The sequence below is a fragment of the Hemitrygon akajei genome, chromosome 20 (genome assembly GCF_048418815.1).
Source record: "Hemitrygon akajei chromosome 20, sHemAka1.3, whole genome shotgun sequence".
NCBI classification, from domain to species: Eukaryota; Metazoa; Chordata; class Chondrichthyes; order Myliobatiformes; family Dasyatidae; genus Hemitrygon; species Hemitrygon akajei.
The window spans coordinates 4,464,362-4,480,848 of record NC_133143.1 but is presented as its reverse complement, the minus strand read 5'-3'; the positions used below and the strand labels follow the sequence as shown (position 1 = coordinate 4,480,848).

Sequence of the window (16,487 nt, the reverse complement as noted above, 5' to 3'; positions counted from 1 at the left end):
GTAGTATTCCTTGTAATCAAAAAAGCAACTCCTCATCCTCTCTTCACTCCTTCTTCTTTAGACCATAAGACATAGGAGCAGAATTGGGCCATTCAGCCCATCGTCTGCTCTGCCATTCTATCATGGATGATCTTGGATCCCACTCAACCCCGTACACCTGCCTTCTCGCCATATCCTTTGATGCCCTGACTGATCAGGAAACGAATAGCTTCCACCTTAAATATACGCACAGACTTGACCTCCACCACAGTCTGTAGCAGAGCATTCTACTCCCTGGCTAAAAAATTCCTCCTTACCTCTGTTTTAAAGGGTTACCCCTCAGTTTTGAACTATGCCCTTTAGTTCTAGATACCTCCACCGTAGGAAACCCTATCTATTCCTTTCAGCAGTCAATAGGTTTCAATGAGATCCTCTCATATGCTTCTAAGTTCCAGTGAGTACAGACCCAAAGCTGCCAAAAACTCTTCATAAGTTAACCCATTCATTTCCAGAATCATCCTCTTGAACCTCCTCTGGACTGTCTCCAATGACAACACATCCTTTCTGAGATATGGGGTCCAAAGCTGTTGACAATAGTCCAAGTATGACCTGACTAGTGTCTTATAAAAGCTCAGCATTATATCCTTGCTTTAGTATTTAATTTCCCCTTGAAATAAATGCCAACATTGCATTTGCTTTCTTTACCACAGATTCAACCTGTAAATTAACCTTCTGAGGGTCTTGCACGAGGACTCCTAAGTCCCTCTGTACTCCTGATGTTTGAACCTTCTCCCCATTTAGATAATAGTCAATACTATTGTTCCCTTTACCAAAATGTATTATCTTATCTTTCCCAACATTGTATTCCATCTGCCACCTTTTTGCCCATTCTTCCAGTTCGTCTTAGTCTTGCTGCAATTGCATTGCTTCCTCAGCACTACCTACCCCTCCACCTATCTTTGTATCATCTACAAACTTTGCAACAAAACCATCAAATCTTAATCATTGACAATGTGAAAAGTAGCTGTCCCAATAGTGACCCCCTGAGGAACACCTCTAGTCACTGGCAGCCAACCAGAAAAGGCCCCTCTTATTTCCAATCGCTGCCACCTGGCTGTCAGCCATTCCTTTATTGATGCCAGTACCTTTCCTGCAATGCCATAGGGTTTTATCTTGCTAAACAGCCTCGTGTGGCACCTCATCAAATGACTTCTGAAAATCCAAGTAAATGACATCCACTCTCCAAGTAAATGACATCCTCTCCTTTGTCCACCCTGCTTGCTACTTCCTCGAAGAACACGAACAGATTTGACAGGCAGGATTTTCCTTTACAGAAACCATGCCTACTTTGGCTTATTTCATCATTAGTCTCCAAGTACCCCAAAACCTCATCCTTACTACCAACACTTTCCCAATCATTGAGGTTAGGCTAACTGGCCTATAATTTCCTATCTTTTGCCTTTCTCTCTTCTTAAAGAGTGGAGTGACATTTGTAATCTTCCAGTCCTCCGGGACCATGCCAGAATCAAGTGATTCTTGAAAGTTCATGACCAATGCATCCACTATCTCTTCAGCAACCTCTCTCAGGACTCTGGGATGTGGTCCACCTGGTCCAGGTGACTTGTCCACCTGAAGACCTTTGAGTTTGCCCAGCACTTTTTCCTTTGTAATAGTAATGACACTCCCCATCACTCATGGACCTCTGGCACGCTGCTAGTGTCTTCCACAGTGGAGACTGATGCAAAGTACCCATTAAGTTCATATGCCATTTCTTTGTCCCCCTAATACTACCTCACCAGCATCATTTTCCAGTGGTCCAATATCAACTCTCACCTTCCTTTTACTCTTTATATAATAAAAAAAGGTGTCCTGCTTTATATTATTTGGCTAGTCTGCCCTCACATTTAATCTTTCCCCTTCTTACAGCTTTTTAGTTGCCTTTTGTTGGATTTTATGTTTCTCAATCATCCAACTTGCCACTCATTTTTGCTACCTTACATGCCTTTTCCTTGGCTTTTATGTAGTCCTTAACTTCCCTTGTCAGCCATGGTGCCTACTCCTACCATCTGATAACTTCTGCCTCTGTGGGACATACCTATCCTGCACTATTCCCAAGATCTTCAGCCATCTCTGCTCTGCTGTAATTCCTGCCAGTATCTTTCTCCAATCCACCTGGGCAAGCTCCTCTCTCATGCCTCTGTAATTCCCTTTATTCCACTGTGATACATTATTCATTTCTGCCTTGAGCACCTTTATCCTGGAACATTATGCTTCTACGCCTACCCTTCCCTCAGCCATGTTTCTGTAATATCACAAATCAACATACAGTACCTATCTATGCCTTACCTGCCTTACCTGTCAGATTGCTTGATTGAAGAAATTGCAATTTAATCCAACCAACTTTCCTCACTCATAGTCCTGCTCACTGTTTAATTTGTTTTAGTGTCTTCTCTATCACTATCCTGCCTACAGTCCCATCCCATGACACTCTAGTTTAAAAGAACCTTAGGAGCATAAGCAAATCTGCCTTCTAGGATATTGGTCCCCTTCCTATTTAGGAGCACCTGTCTGTCATTGCCCCAGAAGAGACCCAATAGTTCATAAATCTGAACCTCAGCCCCCTGCAACATTTTTGCACCCATTTGCCATATTCTTCTGTTGTTACCTTATTGGTGAGTGGCACAGTTAGCAATTCAGAGATTACTGCCCTGGAGATCATGCTTCTTAACCTCTTCCTTAACTCCCTGTGTCCATTCCTCAGAACCTCACCCCCCTTTCTACCTGTGTCATTAATGCCAACGTACACTTCTGACTGCTCACCCTCCCCCTTGTGGCCACTCTGAGACATCCCTGACCTCATCACCAGAGTGACAACACACCATCCTGAATTCCCATTTGAGGCTACTGAACTTCTAATCTTTATTCCCCCTCCAAACTATTGAGTCCTTTATCACTATAGTCCTGGTTGTCTTCACCCTTCCTCACTATGCCACAGTTGCTGTGCCATGTTCTTGGCTACAGCTGCCTCCTCCTCAACAGTCATCACCCTAACAGTATCAAAACAACATAAATATTTTAAAAGGATTGGCCACAAGAGATTCTTCCATTCTCTGCCAACTGACTTAATTGACCTGATTGAAAATGCAGAAGTCACTTAGTAAGTTCTGAGACAATGTAAAGATAAGTGGTGCTCTGGATAGTATATAAATTGCCGAAGGATACAATAGGATGTAGAACAGTTATGGGCAGAGAAATGGCAGATGGAGTCTAATCCGGTAAAGTGTGAGGTGCAGCACTTTGAGAGATGCAAAGTAAAGGGACGTTGCACTGCTAATGGCAAGAAGCTTAACAATATTGATGTCCAGAGGAGTTCCATATCCTGTACACATCCATGGAACATACTGAGGTCTATCTGTCAAGTAGTCCACTATCCAATCCACCATGTGAGAGTCTACTCCCATCTCCGTTAGCTTGTGCCTTAAGATCTTGGGCTGGATGGTGTTAAAGGCACTAGAGAAGTCAAGGAATGTAATCCTCACAGCACAACTGACCCCATGTAGGTGAGAGAGTGATTTGTGCAGCAAATACGTCCATGGGGATGAATAAAGTATCTATCTATCTATCTATCTATCTATCTATCTATACATCCCTGGAAGTGGCTGGCAGGTTGAAAGAGTAGTAAAGAAGGCATATGCGTGTTTGCCTTCATTGGTCGAGGCACTGAGCTCAAGAGTCAGTATGTTGCAGCTTTATAAAACTCTAGATAGGCTGCATCTAGAGTACTGCATTGAATTCTCGTCGGCCCATTATAGAAAGGATGTTGAGGGTTTGGAGAGGGTGTAGAAGAGGTTTACTAGGATTAGGGAGCATGTTCTGTGGAGAGAGGTTTGCCAAAATTGGATTATTTTCTCTGGAACAGCATAGACTAAGGAGAATCCTGACAGAAACTTATAGGATTATGAGAGGTATAGATGGAGTCGATGACTGGTAACCTTTCGCCAGGATTTAAATATCGATCTAATTCGAGAGGGCATGCATTTAAGGTGAGTGACAGTATTTTCAAAGGGGATGTACGGGGCAAGTTTTTTTTTTAAAGACAAAAACTGGTGGTTGTCTGGAATGCACTGTCTGAATGGTTGTGGAGGCAAACACAATAGAGGAGTTTATGAGGCTCTTAATGTGCAGAGAATAGAGGGGTATAAATACTGTATATGCAGGAGTGACTAGATAGGCATTTACTTGCTAGTTTACTTAGTTTGGCATAACATTATGGCCAAAGGGTCTGTCAGTGTTGTACTCTTGCACATTCTATGGTCTATGCACACCCTTTGATCTTCCTGGTGTTCACTCAACTATCTTTGAAGTAACCATCTCACTAAAGCTCATGTTTGTGATGCTCTCAACATCCTAGAAGATCGCAGTTTTATCTCCTGTTCCTTGAGCCAGTCCCTCAGGAGTTGCAGCTGGGCACACCTCCCATGGGTGTAAACCTCAAGCCTGCCTGATTTCCCACATGCTCCATGAGGAACACTCCACTGTCCTGATCACCAGACTGTCTGCTTCAAAATGCAAAAAGCTTGAAGTGACCAACCTTACCTGTTTTTAATTGTCACTCTTCTTGACGGGCCAAACTCTCAAATACCTCTAAACACAAATTACAACTGCAGATGCTGTGGATCAAAGAATACGTACACGACGCTGGAAGAACTCAGCAGGTCAGGCAGCATCCGTGAGAAAAGAGTAGCCAACGTTTCGGGCCGAGAATCGGGCGTCAGATTCCCGATGAAGGGTCTCGGCCCGAAACGTTGGCTACTCTTTTCTCACGGATGCTGCCTGACCTGCTGAGTTCTTCCAGCGTCGTGTTCGTATTCTCAAATACCTCTGTCCTGGCCCTGGTCACTGCAAAAATGGCCAAGCCACTTGCCTTTTCACTATGCCTCTCATTTAGCCAATGAGAACTATTTCTCTCTGCTGGCTCCTCCATTGTGGGTGGTCAGTGATGAGGTGTGGTAAAGGGATGATAGAACTTGGAACAGTACAGCACAGGAACAAGCCTTTTGGCCCACAATGTTGTGCTGAAACAGCAAAAAAGTTATCAAAAACCCTCAAAGAGTATTCACTCCTACCTACACAATGTCCATATCCCTCCATCTTCCTCACATCTTAACCCACCCATCTATATTTTCACCCAGGTCATTTATATACATCACAAAGAGCAGATGTCCCAGCCCATATCCCTATAGAACACCATTAATTACAGATGTCCAGTTCAAATAAATCGTTTCAACCATTACCCTCTGTTTTCTATGCACAAGCCAGTTCTGAATCCAAACAGCCAATGTGCTGCGGACCCCATGTATCTCAATCTTCTGGATTAGCCTCCCATGAGGGACTTCCACAAATGGCATACTAAAATCCATGTTGGTAACATCCACTGCCCTATCTTCATCAATCTCTCTTGTCACCTTATCTCAAAAAACTCAATCAAGTTGGTAAGACTTAACCTGCCCCGCAGAAAGCCATTCTGGTTCTCCTTAATAATGCCACGGGTTTCCAAATGCTTTTGTATCTTGTTCCTAAGCATGTCTTCCAACAATTTCCCTATGACTGACATGAGACTCATTAGTCTGTAGATCCCAGGAGATTCCCTTCTTCCCTTCTTAATTAGAGCTACATCATTAGCCATTCACCAGTCCTCTGGGTCCTTGCCTATGCCTAGAAGAGACACAAAAATACTGGACAAGGCCTCAGCAATCTTCTTTCTTGCTTCCTTCAATAACCTGGGGTAAATCCCATCAGGTCCTGGAGACTTAGCGACCTCCATACTAATTAGGAGGCCCTACACTTCCTCCTCCTTGACCTCTAAATGCCCCAACATATTTATGCAGTTAGCATTGACCTCCTGGTCCTCTATGTCCTTCTCCTTGGTAAATACTGAAACAATGTAGTCATTAAACACCACACTCACATTCTCCGCATACAAGCAAATGTTCTCTCTTTATCCTTGAGTGGTCCTACCTGCTTTCTAGTCTTCCTCTTGCTCTTGATGTATGTATAAAATGCCTTGGGATTCACCTTAATCCTACTTACCAAGGACTTTTCGTGGCCCCTGCTGGCTTTCCTAATTCTGTTCTTTAGTTCTTTTCTAGATACTTGTGACCTGTTTGATAATAACTTCCGAAGCTTTACATACATTTCCTTTTTCTTCTTGACTAAATTCATCACCACTTTGAACATCCAAGGTCCACTAATCTTTCCATCTCCATCCTTCCTTCTAACAGGAACATACCTTTCCTGTATTCTCTGCAATTGATCGTTAAACACCCTCCACATATCTGATGTGGACTTGCAAGAAAAAAGGTTTCCCTATTAATTCTTCTTAGTTCCTGCTTAATACTCCCATAATTTGCCCTACTCCAATTTAAAACTCTCCCGCAAGAACCATATCTATCCTTATCTATAGCTATTCTAAAAGTTAAGAAGTTCTGGTCACTGCTCCCTAACTGCTAACTGTTCAGTCACTTGGCCAGGCTCATTACCGAACACCAGGTCCAGTACAGCCTCTCCTCTCGTTGGACCGCCCACGTATTGATTTAAGAAGCCTTCCTGGATACACATAACAAATTCTGCCCCATCTAAACTCCTTGCACTGAGAAGATCCCATTTTATATTGGGGAAGTTGAAATTCCTTCATGACAACAACTCTATTATTTTTATGCATTTCCTTAATTTGTTTACATATCTGTTGCTTAATGTCCCAGTGACTATTGAGGAGTGTGTAGTGCAATCCCATCACCCTCTCTATTCCTGAGTTCCACCCAAATGGACAGTGCCTGAGCCATCCATTATGGCTGTGATACTGTCCCTGATTAATAGTGCAACTCTCTTCCCCCCCCCCCCCCCACCCCACTTATGCCTCTTTCTCTATCTTTTCTAAAACTTCAAAAGACTTGGTACATTAATCACCTGTTCCTTCCACTCTCTCAGCCAAGTTTCTGTAATGGCCACAATGTCATAGCTCCATATACTGATCCATGCTCTAAGTTCATCACCTTTACCCATAATTCTCTTAGCATTAAAATGTATACTCTTCAAACTATCCGATCCATCATACCTGTTATTTCAATTTTGCCTTCCAATACTTTCCCTGACATCTACCTTCTTGTCTAATCCTTCACTTACTGACCTGGGGCTCTGGTTTCCAGACCCCTGCAAAACTAATTTAAACCTTCCTGAGTAGCATTATCAAACCTCCCAGAAGTGGTCAGTGATGTTGTGGTCACAGAGTCATAGACACAGAAACAGGCCCCTAGGTCCATGTAGCCCATGCTGAAACTGTTATTCTCCCTCCTTCCATCAGCCTGCATCTGGACTATAGCACTCCATAACCCAACCATCCAAGTACTTATCCAAACTCCTCTTAAATGTTGCAACTGAACCTGCATTCACCAGCTTTAGATAACTAGGCAGAAATCTGAGAAGCAGGACCTCCAGGGTGGTAATTTCAGGATTGCTGCCCCAGCCACGCACCAGTGAGGGTAGAAACAGTATTATTTAGCAAATTAATGCACAGCTGAGAGACTGGTGCAGGGGGCAGGACTTCAGATTCTTGGATCGTTGGGATCTCTTCTGGGGGAGGTATGACCTATACGAGAGTGACAGGTTGCACTTAAACCCAAGAGGGACCAATATTTTCCTGGGCAGGTTTGTTAGAGCTGTTGGGGAGCGTTTAAACTAATTTGGGAGGGTTTAAACTAATTTGGCAGCAGGGTGGAAACCAGGGTGAAGAGACACAGGATAGGACAGATGTTTAAAAAAGCAAAGACAGCATGCAGTCAGGCTGTCAGGAAGAGCAGGCAGATGATGGCAGCCTGCTATAGATTTCCATAGGTTTCAGTAGGTACATTTAATGTCAGAGAAATGTATACAATATATATCCTGAAATTCTTTTCCTTCGCAACCATCCACGAAAACAGAGGAGTGCCCCAGAGGATGAATGACAGTTAAATGTTAGAACCCCAAAGCCCCCCCTCCAGCTCCCCCTCACATACATAAGCAGCAGGAAAGCAACGACTACCCCTCCCACCAGCAAAAAAGGATCGGCACTCCCCCCCCCCCCCACTGAGTACTCAAGCATGCAGGAAAGTATCAATAAATACACAGACTTGGAGTGCCCCAAAGACTACTCGTTCACCCGGTAATTCGACATATCACAGGCTCTCTCTCCCTAATAAGAGAAAAAGAGGTGTCTCCGTTTCACAGTGAGAGGGGAGACATAACAAAGCAACTCACTGATTTATGGTGTTAAAAGTCTGTTGCGTCGCTTTTTCCGAGCCCTGTGCTCAAAGAACTTGGGTCTGTGGGCTCACAGCCAGCAGCCCAAAATAAAAGTGAGTGAGTACCAGTGCATTACGGATGCAGGATCAAAAAGGGAAGCAAACACATTACTCGACGTGTTGTATCTCAATGCACAGAGTATAAGAAATAAGGTGGATGTTCTTGTTGCACAATTACAGATTGCCAAGTATGATGTTGTGGCCATCACTGAATTGTGTCTGAAAGATGGTTGTAGTTGGGAGTGAATGTCCAAGGTTACATGTATCGGAGGGATAATAAGGTCGGCAGAGGGGGTGGCTTGACTCTGCAGGTAAAGAATGGTGTCAAATCAGTAGAAAGATGTGACGTAGGATTGGAAGGTGTTGAATCCTTGTGGGTTGAATTAAGAAGCTGCAAAGGTAAAAGGACCCTGTTGGCAGTTATATACAGGCCTCCCAACAGCAGCTGGGATGTAGGCCACAGATTACAATGGGAAATAGAAAAGGTGTGTCAGAAGGGCACTGTTATAATAGTCATGGCAGATTTCAACATGCAAGTCAATTGAGAAAATCAGGTTGATAATGGATTTCAAGAGAGTGACTTTGTTGAATGCCTACGAGATGGCTTTTGAGAGCAGTTTGTCGTTGAGCCTACTAGGGGATCAGCTATACTGGACTAGGTGTTGTGTAATGAACTTGAGGTGATTAGGGAGTTTAAGGTAAAAGAACTCTTGGGAGTTCAACTTGAAATTTGATCAGGAGACAGTACAGTCTGACACAGCAGAATTTCAGTAGAGTAAAGGAAATTACAGAGGTATAGGAGAGGAGCTGGCCAAGGAAGTTGGAAGGAGCCACTGGCAGGGATGACAGCAGAGCAGCAATGGTGTGGGTTTCTGGGGAAAATGAGGAAGGTGCAGGAGAGATGTAATCTAAAAATAAAATATATTCCAATGGCAAAATAGTACAACCGCGGCTGACAAGGGTTTTACAAAGCCAATGTAAAAGCAAAAGAGAGGGCATACAACAAAGCAAAAATTAGCTGGAAGGTGGAGGACTGGAAAGCTTTTAAAATCTACTAAGAGCAACTAAAAGAATCATTAGAAGGGAAAAGATGAAATATGAAAGCAAGCTAGCAAACAATATCAAAGTGGATAGTAAAAGCTTTTTCAACTATGTAAGAAATAGAAGAAAGATGAGAGTCTATATAGGACCTCTAGAAGATGAGGCTGGAAAAATAATAACGGGACAAGATGAACTAAGTGAGTATTTTACATCAGTCTTTACTGTGGAAGCCACTAGCAATGTGCCAAATGTTAAAGGCTATGAGGGAAGAGAAGTTAGTACAGTTGTTATTAGAGGGAGAAGATGCTCAAAAAGCTGAGAGACCTGAGGGTACGTAAATCACCCGGACCAGATGAACTTCACCCTAGGGTGCTGAAAGAGGTGGCAGTAGAGATTGTGGGAGCATTACTAATGATCTTCCAAAAATCATTGGATTCTGGCATAGTGTCAGAGGACTGGAAAATTGCAAATATCACTCCACTCTTTAAGAAAGGAAGAAGACAGCAAAAAGGAATTTATAGACTATTTAGCCTGACCTCAGTGTTTAGAAAAATGTTGGAGTCAATTGTTAAGAATGAGGTTATGGAGTACTTGATGACATAGACCAAGATAGGACAAAGTCAGCATGGTTTCCTTAAGGGAAAATCTTGCTTGTTGGAAATATTTGTGGAGATTACAAATATGATAGATAAAGGGGTTGCAGTGGATGTTCTAGTTTTGGACCATCAGAAAGCCTTTGACAAAGTGCCACACATGAGACTGCTTACCAAGTTAAGAGCCTATGGTATTACACAAAAGTTACTGGCATGATTACAGCATTGGCTGATTGGCAGGAGCTAGCGAGTGGGAATAAAGGGACTTTTTTCTGGTTGGCTGCCAGTGACTAGTGGTGTTAGGCAATACTTTTTATGCTGTATTTCAGTGATTTAGATGATGGAATGATGGCTTTGTTGCCAAGTTTGCAGATGATGTAAAGACTGGTGGAGGAGGAGGTAGTGTTGTGGAAACAGGTAGGCTGCAGAAGAGGTTAGGCAGATTAGGAGAAAGGGTAAGAAAGTGGCAACTGAAATACAATGTTGGAAAATACATGCTCATGTATTTTGGTAGTAGAAATAAATGTGCAGACTATTTTCTAAGCAGGGAGAAAAATCCAAAAATCTGAGATGCAAAGGGACTTGTGAGTCCTTGTGCAGAACACTGTGACGGTTAACTTACCGGTACAGTCGGTGGTGAGGAAGGCACATGCCAAGTTAGCATTAATTTCAAGAGGTCTAGAATACAAGAGCAGGGATGTGATGCTGAGGCTTTATAAGGCACTGGTGAGACCTCACTTTGTGTATTATGGACAGTTTTGAGCTCCTCATTTAAGAAAAGATGTGCTGACATTGGAGAGGGTTCAGAGGCGGTTCACAAGGATAATTCCAGGATTGAAAGGGCTATCATACGAGAAGCATTTGATAGCTCTGGGTCTGTACTTGCTGGAATTTAGAAGGATGAGGGAGAATTTCATTGAAACCTTTTGAAAGTTGAAAGGCCTGGACAGAGTTGATGTGGAAAGGATGTTTCCCATGGTGGGGGAGTCTAGGACAAGAGGGCACAGCCTCAGTATAGAGGGATGTCCAACAGAAATGCGGAGAAATTTCTTTAGCCAGAGGGTGGTGAATTTGTGGTATTTGTTACCACAGGCAGCTGTGGAGGCCAGGTGATTGGGTGTATTTAAGGCAGAGATTGATAGGTTCTTGATTGGACATAGGGAGAAGGTTGGGGAGTGGGGCTGAGGAGGGTGGGTATAAAAGGATCAGCCATATTTGAATAATGGAGCAGACTTGATGGGTCAAACAGCCTAATTCTGCTCTTATGTCTTGTTGTCTTATATCCACAGGTGGTGGTGTTCCCATGTGCCTGCCTCCTTTGTAAAAATCTTGGCATTGGAAGATAGTGTAGAAGAAATTATGAAGATTCATTGTGCCTTATAGATATAGGCCTAGCTCAGGAGTGGTGGATGTGGGCCGTCAAACTCCTTCCTGGTACCAATAGTTACATGCCATTCTTTTTTGTTCCAGGGTTCAGTATTGTTGATGTGGTGCTACAGCCAAATTCTTCAGTTCACTTCATGTCAGCCAACTGGCCCCAGGGTTTTCCAAATGATGAACTAATGACATGGACTTTCGCCGTACCTTCCAACCACCATGCCAACGTTACAGTGGAGAGCTCCACCTTCCCCAGCTGTGTGAAAAGGGAGGCAGGCTGGTTTTTTGGCCCATCTGTGCTCAGAAAGAAGTTAAACCAATTTCACAAAAATTTTGTGCTGACTTTGCAGAACTGTGACATGGATAGTTCAAGTGCCACTGGACTGACATTGCACTTTAAAGTTGAGGTCTTTACTGACTATAGGGGTGAGTATTGTTTCATTTCCAATGGTGAAACTCCTTTGAACAGATTTGTGCAGTGATAGTGGGAGCCCACTAGCTGAACTGGCCTGGGACAGATACCATCTTCAGTAGGGAGTTTAAAGTTGGCTCCTTTACTAGCTTCTGGAAGATAAAGCTACATCAATACTGATGGAGCTACAGGAGGGCTCTGTTACCCAATCATTCCCCAGGGTCTTGGCATTGTTGCCTCATTCCCCATGAACTATATGGCTCTAACAATGCAGTTAACTACCCTGTGTATGTGGGGTCAGGAGCAGGTCAAACCTGCTAAGGTGGCATATTCTCTTCCCCAAAAGACCTTCAAGATCCATGTGGGTTTGAACAGCATCCAGTAATCTTGACCTCACGTTTATTAATAAACTGCTTGATCTTAAATCCCACACCATTCTTAGCTTAATTCGGGTCCTACATTTCCTACAGTCCAGGACCCTGAATTGGCAATATTCAGTGTTGTCTCAAACTCTATGGTCACTACTGTCCTTCAGGAAGGGGTCTAGCATCTTTTAGGGATGGGGCCCCTGTCTGTTAGAATGGATGGTGTCTGTTGTCCTTTCTCGTCTGCCCCCTCCTTCCTTTTGTAGACCACTCAACATGTAAAGACATGTGCATCTTCTCCACAATGGCCAAGCAAAGTTCAAAATTCAAAGTGTGTGTGTGTGTGTGTGTGTGTGTGTGTGTGTGTGTGTGTGTGTGTGTGTGTGTGTGTGTGTGTGTGTGTGTGTGTGTGTGTGTGTGTGTATATGTATATATATATATATAATAATATATATATATATATATATATATCACCATATACTACCAAGAATCATTTTCTTACGGGCATTCACAGTAAGTACAAAGAAACACAATAGAATCAATGAAAAAGGGCACAAAAGAGGGACAAACAAATCATGTGTAAAAGACAACAAATTGTACAGATAAAAAAGAGAAAACAAAATTGTAATATTAAATGAGTAATATATAATGAGAATATAGGTTATAGAGTCCTTGAAAGTGAATCCATAGGTTGTGGAATCAGTTCAGTGTTGGGGTGACAGAAGATACCCCCTCTGGTTCAGGAGCCTGATATTTGAGGGGTAATAAATGTTCATGATCCTGATAGAGTGGAACTTAAGGCTTCTGTACATCCTTCCCGATGGCAGCGAGGGAGCATGGCCTCAATGGTGAGGGTCCTTGATGATGGATGTTGTTTTCCTGCAACAGCGTTCCTTCTAAATGTGTTCCATGGTGGGGAGGGCTTGACCAGTGATGGACTGGCCTATACTTTCCTGTTCAAGGGCATTGACATTTCCATATAGGGCATATGCGACCAGTCAGTTTGCTCTCCATTGTGCATCTATTTTTGTTGAAGTTTTAGATGATATGCAGAATCCTCACAAACAAAGTTTGAGATGTTCTTCCATGTCTTCTTTGTAATGGCACTTAAGTGCTTGGCACAGGACAGATCCCCTGAAATGATAATGCCAAGGTTACTGACCCACTCCCTTGCAAACATCCGATTAATCACTAATAAAATGAATGAAATGAGACTGAGACTTGCCACGCAAAGGAATTTGCTAGACTGCTGTGGAACGTTCTTCACTGAAACCTGGCTGGATCATAACGTACCTGGCACAGCTATTGAGCTAGCAGGCTGTACGGCCTACCAGGCTGACAGAATGCAAGATTCCAGTAAGAAATTAGGTGGAGGTTTCTCCATCCGTGTTAACAATCCGACGCAAGAACTCTAATCGTTGAAAGTCATTGATCTCCCAACCTGGAATATCTCATGCTAAAGTGCAGGCCTTTCCGGCTGCTGAGAGAATTCTCAGTTGTTTACATACCACCATAAGCCAACACTCAGCTTTAACACGACTGTATGAAGTTATAATAAGTAACTGTCTGCCCACCCTGTAGGTGCCCTCATCATAACTGGTGACTTCAATCAAACCAGCCTTAAGGCAGTCCTCCCTAAATTTTGCCAGAATGTGAAATGCCCCACAAGAGGCAACCAGGTTCACACCAATATTGTGGGCACACACAAGGCTTATCCATGCCCTCAGCTGGGCCTGTCCTCATTTCTAACTCCAGCTTACAGACCAGTGACAAGGAAGGCAAAACCAATTGCCAAGTCAGTGACAGTATGACCTGAGGGCGTTGTCTCACATCTTCAAGACTGCTTTGAGTTCATAGAATGGAATCTCTTTGCATGCCAGGCAACACATGATTGGGGAATTGACCTAGAGGAATACACCACCACAGTCATGGACTGTATCAAGTACCAGCAATAATAACATCTGAGTGTCACTGAATCGGAAACCATGGATGAACAACAAAGTATGGAAATGTACAGTAAGTCTTTGTGGGCACACACTCATCCACACAGGTTTTAATGAAGTCAGTAATAACTGCAGCATACTCATCCAGATTCAAAGATGAATCCCTGAATACAGTCTAGTCCACCGACTCAAAGCAGTCCTGTAGGCACTCCTGCACTTCCCTTGTCCAAACCTTCTTGGTCCTCACTACTGGTGCTGCAGTCTTCAGTCTCTGCCTGTACTCAGGGAGCAGAAGTACAGCCAGGTGATCAGACTTCCCGAAGTGAGGGCGTGGAACAGCACGGTAGGCATTCTTGATAGTGGTGTGGCAGTGGTCCAGTGTGTTGCTTCCTCTGGTATTGCAAGTGATCTGTTGATGGTAATTGCTTAGTGATTTTTTCAGACTGGCCTTGTTAAAATCTCCCAAAACGATGGTTAAGGCGCTAGGGTGTGCTGTTTCATGGATGTTGATCCCATTGCTCAGATTATCTAAAGCCTGCTTGACATTGGCCTGAGGTGGAATGTAAACTGCTACCAGAATGACCCCAGAGAACTCCTGTGGTAAGTAAAAAGGATGACACTTTACTGCTAGATATTCCAGGTCTGGTGAGCAGAATTGGGACAGCACTGATATATTTGTGCTCCAAGGAGAGATGATCATGAGGCGTACTCCTCCACCTCTGCTTTTGAGAGACTCTATAGATCTATCCTGACGGTGTATAGTAAACCCGTCGATCTGATTTGCTGCATCCGGTACGGAAGGGGTTAACCAGGATTCCATGAAACAAAGGACACGCACACAGTCCTAATGTATCTAAGGGATCCTAAGGGATTCCACAGATATGTTAAGAACAAAAGGATTGACAGGGACAAAATTGGTCCTCTGGAGGATCAGAATGGTAATCTATGCAATCAGCCAAAAGAGATAGGGTAGGTCTTAAATGGATTTTTTGCATCTTTATTTACTTGGGAGACAGACATGGGATCTGTAGTAATGAGGCAAAGTGACAGTGACGTCGTGGATCCGATACAGTTTTCAGAGGAGGAGTTATTTGCTATCTTGAGGAAAATTAGGATGGATAAATCTCTAGGGCCTGACAAGATATTCCATCAGAACCCATGGGAGGCAAGTACAGAAATGCCCTAGCAGAGATATTTAAATCATCTTTAGTGACAGGTGAGATTCCAGAGGAGTGGAGGATAACTAATGTTGTTCTGCTGTTTAAGAAAGGCTCTAAAAATAAACCAGGAAATTATTGGCCAGTGAGCCTGACCAGTAGTGGGTAAATTATTCTAATGGACAGGATATGTGAGTATTTGGATAGACAGGGACTGATTAGGGATAGTCAGCATGGCTTTGTATGTGACAGGTTGTATCTAACCAATCTTAGAGTTAACAGGAGATTTGATGAAGGCAAGGCAGTGTATGTTGCCTACATGGACTTTAACAAGGTGTTTGACAAGGTCCCACACACTCATTAGTCAGGAAGGTTCAATCACATGGTGTTCAAGATGAGGTAGAAATTGGACTAAACATTAGCTTTGTGGGAGAAGTCAGAGAGTGCCAGTAGATGGTTGCCTCTCTGACTGGAGGCCTATGACCATTGGAGTGCCTCGGGATTGGTGTAGAGTCTGCTGCTGTGTGCCATCTATATCAACAATCTGGAAGATAATATGTTAAACTGGGTCAGCAGATTTGCAGATAGATAGATAGATAGATAGATACTTTATTCATCCCCATGGGGAAATTCAACTTTTTTCCAATGTCCCATACACTTGTTGTAGCAAAACTAATTACATACAATACTTAACTCAGTAAAAAATATGATATGCATCTAAATCACCATCTCAAAAAGCATTAATAATAGCTTTAAAAAGTTCTTAAGTCCTGGCGGTAGAATTGTAAAGCCTAATGGCATTGGGGAGTATTGACCTCTTCATCCTGTCTGAGGAGCATTGCATCGATAGTAACCTGTCGCTGAAACTGCTTCTCTGTCTCTGGATGGTGCTATGTAGAGGATGTTCAGAGTTATCCATAATTGACCGTAGCCTACTCAGCGCCCTTCGCTCAGCTACCGATGTTAAACTCTCCAGTACTTTGCCCACGACAGAGCCCGCCTTCCTTACCAGCTTATTAAGACGTGAGGCGTCCCTCTTCTTAATGCTTCCTCCCCAACACGCCACCACAAAGAAGAGGGCGCTCTCCACAACTGACCTATAGAACATCTTCAGCATCTCACTACAGACATTGAATGACGCCAACCTTCTTAGGAAGTACATTCGACTCTGTGCCTTCCTGCACAAGGCATCTGTGTTGGCAGTCCAGTCTAGCTTCTTGTCTAACTGTACTCCCAGATACTTGTAGGTCTTAACCTGCTCCACACATTCTCCATTAATGATCA

The 16,487-nt window shown here is 43.3% G+C and overlaps 1 protein-coding gene across 1 annotated transcript in view; it reads left to right on the top strand.

Moving 5' to 3' along the window:
- The window catches only part of cdcp1b (CUB domain containing protein 1b), a 106,739-nt gene that overhangs the window by 41,284 nt on the left and 48,968 nt on the right, over positions 1 to 16,487 (top strand). Inside the window, exon 4 of the mRNA XM_073072988.1 lies at positions 11,420 to 11,752. Coding sequence (XP_072929089.1) covers positions 11,420 to 11,752 — 333 coding nt within the window. The remainder of the gene's footprint in view (positions 1 to 11,419; positions 11,753 to 16,487) is intronic.